General features: G+C 31.6%; 1 protein-coding gene across 1 annotated transcript in view; it reads right to left on the bottom strand.

Annotated features, from left to right (window-relative positions):
• The window catches only part of LOTGIDRAFT_108863 (hypothetical protein), a gene marked incomplete at both ends in the record, with an annotated part of 15,813 nt that extends 12,386 nt beyond the window's left edge, over positions 1–3,427 (bottom strand). Inside the window, 6 exons of the mRNA XM_009068289.1 lie at positions 292–408; positions 669–785; positions 1,053–1,166; positions 1,677–1,796; positions 2,262–2,378; positions 3,382–3,427. Coding sequence (XP_009066537.1) covers positions 292–408; positions 669–785; positions 1,053–1,166; positions 1,677–1,796; positions 2,262–2,378; positions 3,382–3,427 — 631 coding nt within the window. The remainder of the gene's footprint in view (positions 1–291; positions 409–668; positions 786–1,052; positions 1,167–1,676; positions 1,797–2,261; positions 2,379–3,381) is intronic.
• Between the last annotated feature and the right edge of the window lie 7,309 nt (positions 3,428–10,736).

Genomic DNA, 10,736 nt, shown 5'->3' with positions numbered 1-10,736 from the left:
GTGGTGAAGAAAAAATACCAGTAGATGACAGATCCAACAAAACGAACATATTCTAAATGCCAAGTCACGTATATAACACTTTATCATACCGTTACATTGGGCAGTTGTAAGACATAGCAGACGGTAAGAAGCCATGTTTGTCTGCTAAGCAACGAGGTTCAAATCTAAAAAGGCAAGAACAACATCATCCGGGAGATGGCTTTGATGTATACATCACGAGATCAAAAAATGATTTTGGAACGTTATATACTTACTAACAGATTTTCTTTTATTTGTCCAAGTGGAACCTACCTCTAAATTCACACCGTGAACCAGTAAAACCAGGAGGGCATGTACACGTGATCGAATTACCATTATTACTACAAACTCCATTGTTATAGCATGGGGTTACATAGCAAGAATCAAAATCTACAACATTATGAATTAATAACTGGTTAAACATAATGTTATGTTATAGAAACATTCACCTTTAAAAAAATACAAAGACGCCACAAAATGACAGGAATTGAAACAAGTGTGTTTATAAGGAATTAAACAATAATGACATATCACAATAAGAATAATGTATAATATAACCGAATCTACAAAGTTATAAATGTAAACTGGATTAAATCTACTTAATATTTTCTGCCTTTCTCTTTCTAGGCGTTTTATAACATAAAACCCACCTTCGCAATTATTACCAGAGTAACCAAACTGACAGAAACATTGATAAGATAATCCATTGTTGGTAACCACACAAATGCCATTATTTAAACACTGTCCACTAGAACATGGATCGGACGCTGTAAGTATACATTGATGCCAGTTGAATTTAGTTGATTCCGAAGATACCAGATAATTTTCGAGATTTGATAAAGCTACAATCGTCTATCCAGCTTTCCAGATACATAAGAATAGAGTATTACTCGGTTGACAAAAAACATTATTTTGACTAAGACTGTGTAAATATGGGTTAGCTAATAGAAGAAAACAAATTTAATTAATGAAGTTTGAAATTGCATCGTAGACAATTTAGGAATATGATGTTTTGTAAAATGTAAAAACATTACCAATTGTTTGACATGTAGTACCAGAGAATCCAGCTTGACAGGTACACAAGAATGATGTACCACTCGGTTGACAAAAACCATTATTTTGACAAGGATTTGGTAAACATGGATTGACTAAAAAAAAGAAAAAAAGTTGTGTGGAATTCATTGTAGACAATTTAGGAATATGATTAATACACTATTTTAAGAAAATTTTGTAATAAGGTTATATATTTTGTCTTCAATTAAGAATTGAATGTAGATTTTTTTGCGTTCATTGGTTGATAAACGCAGAATTGTCATGTGTTAATGCGAATGAATGGCGGATTACGTCATCGGTGATCACTAAGGAAAGTTGTAGTTCATCGGTACCCAAATTTTTCACATAGGTTCACTGTAGCACGTGACAATAAAATGTAAATATTGGGTTATCATCAACTTTGATTATAGAGCATATTTGTATGTGAATCATAGGTATGCTTTTAAGGGAGTCTGAAATGGTACAAGTAAAATGACTTTAAAAATATTAAAAGAAATCTGTCATAAACGATGTTGTTAGTAGAACGTTGTGTCGCAATAAGATGAGGAGTTGGTCAAATTTAACTAAACATCTATTCTTTACATTTGTTGACAGTTAGATGTTACCTGATGTCAGACATGTATCACCAGTGAATCCATTTACACAATAGCAAGTAAAGCCATTCCCTGTAGACGACGACTGGCAGAAACCACCATTTTGACAAGGCGAGGAAGAACACGGATCAACTGAATAAGATAAATTTTGTAGTAGCCTATAAAACATGTTTTCTTATCTCCCGGATTCGTGGAAAGGTTCAACTTTCGGCAAATTTTATTAAAATAATAATGTGGCCTATGATATGCAATACCGAATTGCCCATATAATATATAAATGCCATAGTTTTATTAGTATTTTCAGAGTATAAAATGCAAATTGGTTCAAATTAGATGATAACTTCAAAGGTAATAATTCTCATTTTTCAAAGTTTGCATTTTATGCCTAAATTTAATACATGTATTCCGATTAGTTCCTGTTTCTAGTATCTTTTCATATATATGGGCGTCAGTAGCTTAGTTTTAAAATGTCCATCAGTAAACATGACGGAGGGTGTGTAACACCTAATGATTAACATTTGTATCATGATACACAAATTTCAGACTTAAAAATTACCCAAAAGCAATTCTATATCTTTTTAAAAATGAACGGCATACCTTTAGTTTCGCATGTGAAGCCGGTAAAACCAGGTGTACAAACACAAGTAAACGAATTTCCATTATTATCACAACGACCACCATTGAAGCATGGGTTAGCAATACATGAGTCAAAAACTGTAAAATTTACAAGTACATACAATCTAAAAATTCTTTCAAAATTGGAAACACTGTCCCAAAACAACCAGCTCAAAATGTAAAAAAATTTCAAAATGTCTCGAAATCTGCAACTGTGACACGAACCCCCAAAGTAAGCATTTCTAGTACGAATCGTACAACTCCCAAAAAAGTGAAATCTGCTGCATCTTTAAAAGTGATGAGTTAAGGAATCAAATCTTCTCCTGTTGTCAAGGCAGCAAAAGCTGTTAATGTAAGCAACATGGGCAATAACTCTGAAGATTTCTCAACTGAAGTTCCAGTGGATACTAACACATTGACTAATCTTGAAAATAAAAAACCAGTTCCGAAACCAGTTGAAAAGAATTCTACCGGATCGTCGAAATCAGGATATTCAGAGAAATATCGAATTCAGTCAGCTAAATCTCAGAAAGAGGTTCCCGCTCCAAAACAGTCTTAATCTTTCCCGCGAACGAGCTCACAAACCAACGTTAACGAGGCTCAAAATAGCGTTGTGGCGCCCAAGAGTGGAAGAAATAGCTCTGCTAAGAGTTGCCGAGTAAGTGGCATTCAAGTTTTGCAGGAAAACGGAGCGCCCACTCCGGGGCGGAATCCCAAATCAGACACTGTGACAAAGAAAAGTGAGGTAAGATTAAAAGAGTCCGTTTCCGATCCTTTGATTACGAAATTGAAAAAGAAACTTGGGAAAAATGTGATCGTGAATCCTTTCAAAGATTTTGTGCCGTGTCAAAATATTGAGCCTCAAACTCAACCTGCTGATTACACGATTTCAAAATATCAAAAAGATGCCATAGTGAAAAATCGTACAATGTCGAAAATCGTAATACACATTAGATGTATTTTCAGTTACAGACGCTTGCAAATAACTACATCAAGTAGGTCCTAGATTAAACCCTAGTTTACCACCTACTCTCCTGATTGAGTGTCTTTCTCTATGGTTTTCAATAACAGTAATGTCAACATTAGGATAGAATTTACTTACCATCACAATTGTTACCAGAGTAACCATATTGACAGAAACATTGATATGATCCATCATTATTAGCTGCACATATCCCATTATTTGAACATGGTGTAAAGGAACATGGGTTAACTAAAACAAACACAAATTTCTATTGTGAATTATATATTAGCAACTGAGAGTTTTTGTATTCCGACTAGTTTATGTTATATATTATATGAGATACATTTTACCTAATAATAATAATAATATTCATTGTTTAAAGACCATTACACATAAGTCACAACAGTCTAAACTGTTCATAAAAACAAATAAAACAAACAAATAAAATAAAAAGATACTCTTAAAAAAGGAGAAATCAACCTTAAATACATAAAAAGTCACATACAAATTTTATAATGGAAAAATTATATAAGATAGATGTAAAATATATATTCTGCTGTCCTAATATTAACCATAATAGAAATTAAAAATAAAAGTTTTCGGTTCTGACTTCAAAATAGGAAACTCTGATCGCCATACTGTTTTGAAGTTTTTATTCCATTGGCTTTTCCATTATTCTCATTCCAATACTATTCCTGGTACACTATGCCAAACCGTGGACAGAGATAATATCAGTGAGGGTGCTCTGTCAATATGGTGTATAAAAAATTAAGCATAAACTTTTAAAAATGAACTCGTTGTTTTCATCTGGAAGTCAGTGAAGCTCTTGGAGTAGAGCTATGCATGACGTCGGAGATTTGCTTATGCTCCTTGTGAATCATTTTCATTTTTTTTCAAGTCTATATTTTACTTACATTACTTGACAATACGGTTATTTTACAGCAGCTGGTTGTAGGTACATTACGTAATAATGAGTTTGTTTTACAGCCGTATATTTAATATATAACATTAGAATGAGTTCATTTAACATCCTTATAATAATTAATATTGTGCTTGAGTATTAGTTTATTTTATGGCAATACATTGTGCTCATAATACTTGATTTAAATTTATTTGCTCATATCACTAGAGATTATGTATATTTTACAGCATTATATTTTATTTATGAAATTTTAGAATGAGTTTATTTTACAGCACTAAATTGTATTTATGAAACTTGAGAATGAGTTTATTTTACAGCACTAGATTGTATTTATGAAAATTGAGAATGAGTTTATTTTACAGCACTAGATTGTATTTATGAAAATTGAGAATGAGTTTATTTTACAGCACTAGATTGTATTTATGAAAATTGAGAATGAGTTTATTTTACAGCACTAGATTGTATTTATGAAACTTTATTTTACAGCATTATATTTTATTTATGAAACTTGAGAATGGGTTTCTTTAACATTCATATATTTTATTTATAGTACTTTTTCAGTATATTTTACATCAGAATATTTTACTTACTTGAGAATGAGTTATTTAACAGCACTAAATTGTATTCATTTAAGTTGAGAATGGGTTTATTTAACATTCCTATATTTCATTTATAGTACTTGAGAGTTTCAGTTTATTTTACATCAGAATATTTTACTTACTTGAGAATGAGTTATTTAACAGCACTAAATTGTATTCATTTAAGTTGAGAATGGGTTTATTTAACATTCCTATATTTCATTTATAGTACTTGAGAGTTTCAGTTTATTTTACATCAGAATATTTTACTTACTTGAGAATGAGTTATTTAACAGCACTAAATTGTGTTTATTTAAGTTGAGAATGGGTTTATTTATCATTCCTATATTTTATCTATAATACTTGAGAATTTCAGTTTTTTTTACATCAGAATATTTTACTTGAGAATGAGTTTTACGACCCTATTTTTCACTATTTGAGTATATTTTATACCACTATTGTACTCATCTTACTTGAGAAAGAGTTTATCTACATTCTACAACATTATATTTTATATATAGTAGAGTAAATATCAGTATACTTTACTCTAATTACAAGAAGTTTATTTTAAAGCAATTTACCTGTATTTTTTTAATGAGTTTATTTTACTGCTCTATATTTCACTTATATAACTTGAGAATGATTTTATTTAAGCACTTTATTTTATTTATAGTAGGCCTACTCAAGAATGGATATATTTTACATCAGTATATTTTACGCGAATTTCATGAATGAATTTATTTTTCAGCATTATATTTCACCTATATTTTTTAGAATGAGTTGATTTTACAGCATTATATTACTTGAGAATAAGGTTATTTTAAGCTTTATATTCCATTTCTTATTTAACTAACGAATAGGTTTATTTGATTGCAATTTATCTAAGTCCTTTAAATTATTTGAGAATTAGTTTATTTTACAGCATTAAATTTTACTTTTATTTCTTGAGAATGAGTTCTTTAACTCGAGTGAGATTATTTTACAACACTATATATTACTTATATTATTTGAGAAGAAATAATGAAAATACCAAATGATTTAGAAAAAAATAGATATTGGAGGACGGAAAATGTGTGAAATCCCATTTTCATCATAAGGGAATTCTGCATAACACTTTCCATTACTCAATTTTTAAGACCAAATGAATATACAATTTATTTATAAACTGGTTCGGTTTCTGGACTGCCTGGGTTCAATTGTAGAGGTTGGATAAATCAGTGCGACGTAATAAATTGGGTCATATAGTTGAAAACAGTTCTCCTTTAGGTTTTTCTAGAATTCAATAGTGTACATTAAAAAATACGACTTATTCAAGTGTCGACGTACAATATCACTTGTCATGCGCATTGGCCATATAGGAATATATAATGTTAAGTCGTGATAAAAAAATTAAGTTTGTTAAAATGAATACTTACTTTGAGCATTTGATTGCGATAGTCCGGCAATTACAAGCCATAGAGTAATTCCGAACATGGTTATATGGTCCAATGGGATATGGAAAGTTATTACCAAGACGTTAAATATATACATGGCCTGAGAAAGTTGTCAGTCATCATGTTGAAGAGTACAACTCCTAGATTGTCAATATGGAATATATAACTAGCTTTAACTCAAAACCACTTAAACAAACCCTTGTCCAATAAATAGATTCTTTTAACTTGTTCGTTATGTTTTCTCTCTTTATTTATCTTAAAGGATTTTGTCACTCTGAGTGTAAAATGTATCTCGATGTTACTTAACATATAATATTTAGTGTATTGTTTACCTCTTTTACAACACTTTAGTTCTCATTGTTTATCGTGAGATAAAAGGGTATATTTTCAATCATATTCAATAAGTTTGACATCATCATCATATTTTTGGTTTAAATTCAGCTTTTGTTCACAGTTAAGCAGACTTAGAATTTTCTGTCAGATTCACAGTAAACCCACAAAGTTTACTTTAAAATTTGTGGTATCATGGATTCCGAGATTAGGTTTATTTTTCGTAACATTAGAAATGATTAAATTATCTTTATCAGAATTTCTATTTTAGACCTATTAATTATTGGCAAATATATGATATGAGTTTTGCTCCCCCACCCCCACTCTCCTCGGAACTTCAATACATCTGGAAGGACAAACCTCTAAATCAATCTGTGTAATATATATATAAAAAAAAAAGAAAACGTGGTCAGTCATTTAAACTACGCGACCAAATCGTATTATGAATTAGGATGACGCGTTTCAAACATAAATGATCAGCAACAATTCTCTATTTTTATTATGATTGTGAAACACAATAGAATAGAGATGCCTTGTTTGATAATTCTATTGATCATAAAATATATAGACTGTTCATTACTATACCAAATTCTGAGTTTCTCCCAAGATGATCGTGATAATTTGATAATAAATACGTGAAAACATGTTAAAGGTGTGGTCTAAAGATAGTATCTAAATACATTTCTATTGTATAATTATAACAATGGATCGCGAGCAAGTCAAATACACCGACCTAGGTCAAACAACTTATATTCTTTGAACTATGATAGACAAATTCGAAAGATAACAGTAAGTGTATAGTTGAATACTAAAAAAAGATATTCTTGGTACAGGTGTGTCATGGCAATCTGAAAACTAAGCTACCAACTCACATAAGTCCTGTGACTTACTGTGGGAAATTATGGTTGTTATTTTGGAATCATTTCTCTAATTTTGCAGTAGCTGTGTTCATTAGGCACACCTTGGAGTAGTCAAAAACACCTAACAACTTAACACCTAAACACGTCATCAGAATTACGTTCAATATTCCTTTTGATATGCCATGAAATTTTATGTTCATATTGATGAAGCCGGCAACGCACATACTTTCCATTTAAACCCCTGACAATCGATGTGTGGAATCTTTTGACTAACCCTCAAGCGGCGGTGAATAATATTACCATCGGTAATGCATCTACCTTCTAACTGACCATTGACCCTTGATTGTTCGGCTAGAGAAAGGAACAAGGAAGTGGTACTATTTAATAATCCTCTCTGAATTCATTTTTTTCAATTCAATATATAATGCAACATATCAAATAAACTCTATTTGCTATGTGGGTTTACCGCGAGGATGTCGACATATCCAAGTTTTTTCAGGATATGCAGTTCAACATAAAAAGAGAAAAATTTCACGATACCAAACAAGGATTTCTCTAGAATGATCCAAATCTGACGTTATCTCATGGTTTTTTCAGACGATATTTGCCGTGTCATCCTTAATTGCCAGCACATTATATATATGTTTCTTTCTTATATATTTACATAAGGTTTTTGTTACATTAGAGAAAAAAGTCGAATGAAATTTTTAATTATATGTAGTAGATAGGCTGTCAAAGTTTTAAACGTAATACAATTGACCTACATATAATACACCTACATGAAGTACTCCAATAAAAACCTGGATATTCATCATGAGACGAGTCGTAATAAAACCAGCTTATTTCAATATTGACTGCAGTTTTCCCTACTATGAATTAATTCTAGCTGTTTTCTAGCTGATATCTATCTAATGTTTTTTTAGATAATGAATTTAAGTTTTGCCTTCCACCTAAGCTCCTCATAATGAAGCGTGAAGAATTAGGAGGAAATGGTCTGCAGCATTGACCAACTACTGTGGAAAATGGAATCTGAATGGAAAATGAACTTTGACGGATCGAAACGGTATTTGATAAGCTTCATTTTTGCGTTGGTCTTAACCAATCAAATAAAATAGCGTGTCGAATCAGAAATCTTAATACATTGCATTATACGATTATCTTCAAGTTAGCTGCTTCTACTAGGTTGATATTTAGATTTGTTCGTATCATATATACTGTACATGTGCAGATTCTTTTTTTTTTTTCAGTTCCAATGTTTCATTTAACATTTTCCCTACTTTTTGCAGTTAATGTCACAACTAAGAATGAATTATTAGTGTAAGCTCCAAATAGTTTCACAACATAAGATCGACGCATTGTCTAGATCGTTACTTACACAATGGAAGACAAATTGAACGATATAAGTTTGTTAAGGCTTTACCCGGATGAGCGAAATGAAGCTTTCAGTTCATATACTTTGTATTGTACCGTGTTATTGTTATATTGAATATTGTATATTAAAATATTTTATGCTTGTTCAAAACTATATTATTTGACTAGTAACGTCAGTAGGCTACCGAAGGAATTTACTCGGTAAATATGACAAAGGGTTGGATGCCCACTAATTTATACTCGTTTCTCTCCTTTACAGTTAGTGGCGTTGTTTTGACAAGGCCCCTCATTACAGTATCACGACTGTTGTAATTAGAATTAAGGGCACCCAATTTTTACAATTTTTGGATGGATCTGAAAAACTTTAACTTCAAATTGAAAGAAAAGAAAGTTTGCAGTGAGGTTCCGCACTCCAACCCAACTTTATCCTCACTCGGCTCCGGCATGGCATTGCAAATGATAAAAGTAAAAACTGTTGCTTATGTCAATACAAATTAATTTATTTTATGGCAAACAAAGGAAACCGGGAAATCGATGCCTGGAAGTAGGACCCATCTTGGAACATCAAGAGGTGACTGGACATATGTTTATCACTTTTGACATGATCTTATTAACCTGTATTAAACTAAGCCCACTACACTTCGTTTTGTTGGCGTGGAAATGATCAGATTGGTGCTATTTAAATCTAAGCAATCAGATCGGTAGAACGTAAATGAGGTCGGGAAAAAAACACAAAATCGATTTATCGCCACTCGTTTGAAGATATAAAAATACAAAGTAAATATTTAAATTGATTGGCTGAGATTCCCAAGAAAGATTCCAGGGTGGACTTTGATCGTACAATATTTATCTATTAATACGTAATTTGTCTAACTTGTATTACCACGGCCCCGAGAAAGGATGACAATTAGCAATTTCCATGCCAGAGGCTAAATGCATCATTATGGACATTATGGACTGGGGTGTCTATCACGATGACTTCATCGATCCCCGGTAACAACATCCAAGATGGAAGCCCGACTAGAGGTATCTGGGTCCATGGGTCGTCTGCCCATAAAAACTCAAATTTGAAATCGTCCGTCGGAGGATCTAAAATATATCAAAAATGTACATGGAATACGTTATGAATAAGTGTTGTATGCACTACAAAACGTAAAAACACGGTGGGATATGTCGTAGTAAGACACACTTATTCCTAACCTATGAGTAACGTGCTTTGAACGCCGAAGCTAAAATGATTCTTCGGCGTACTACGGCGTATATATTTCCTCTATAGCTATTCCGTTACTGAAATGAATGTAACAGACGTTCCTAACATATGGGATGACAAAATCATAAATCAATATGTAAGCATCGACATGTTCCCATGACATGAGTAGTTAAGCATTTTTCAAAATTGTTGAAAATCAAGTCTCCCTTTACAAAGATTTTTTGTAACTATTCTATAATAATTCTTGGTTTTTCCATTAATGTCGATAGAGTTATGTTTATGTGTCATTTTTGCTTGAAGTCTATCTGTGAGAATTTTGAAAGGGACGTTTTTCTTGGAACACCCAATATATAAGTATTTTAAACTATTCCAAGTAAATTGGTACAGACTTTCACTTTTACGAGAAGATGTAATGTAATAATTACATCCCTACTATTCAGAATTATTTGAATAAGGCTTACAAAATCCACTGAATAATGTAAATATCTCATGATTTATTTTATCCCTGAATTAAGATTAATTATTCAATGTAAGGATATAAAGGTAGATTTTGACATGTTTGAAAAGACTTACTAAAATATAATTGCCTCTTGTAAAATGTGTTAAAATTAAAAGTTATGTTTGCACTTGCACGAATATTAATGCGATTTTTTGGATACAATATCACAAGTCTTTATACACCCTGCTGATATTTTACCAGTAATTGTGGCTCATTATTTGTGAGATTTTACGAGAAAAACATAAAGGCCTTAGGGGTCAAAATGAATCAGATCTTTGAATTAAGAAATA

Source organism: Lottia gigantea, assembly GCF_000327385.1.
Source record: "Lottia gigantea unplaced genomic scaffold LOTGIsca_9, whole genome shotgun sequence".
In the NCBI taxonomy this organism is placed as follows: Eukaryota; Metazoa; Mollusca; class Gastropoda; family Lottiidae; genus Lottia; species Lottia gigantea.
Note: the sequence above shows the minus strand (reverse complement) of the source record. Positions and strands in the feature narration are given on the sequence as shown.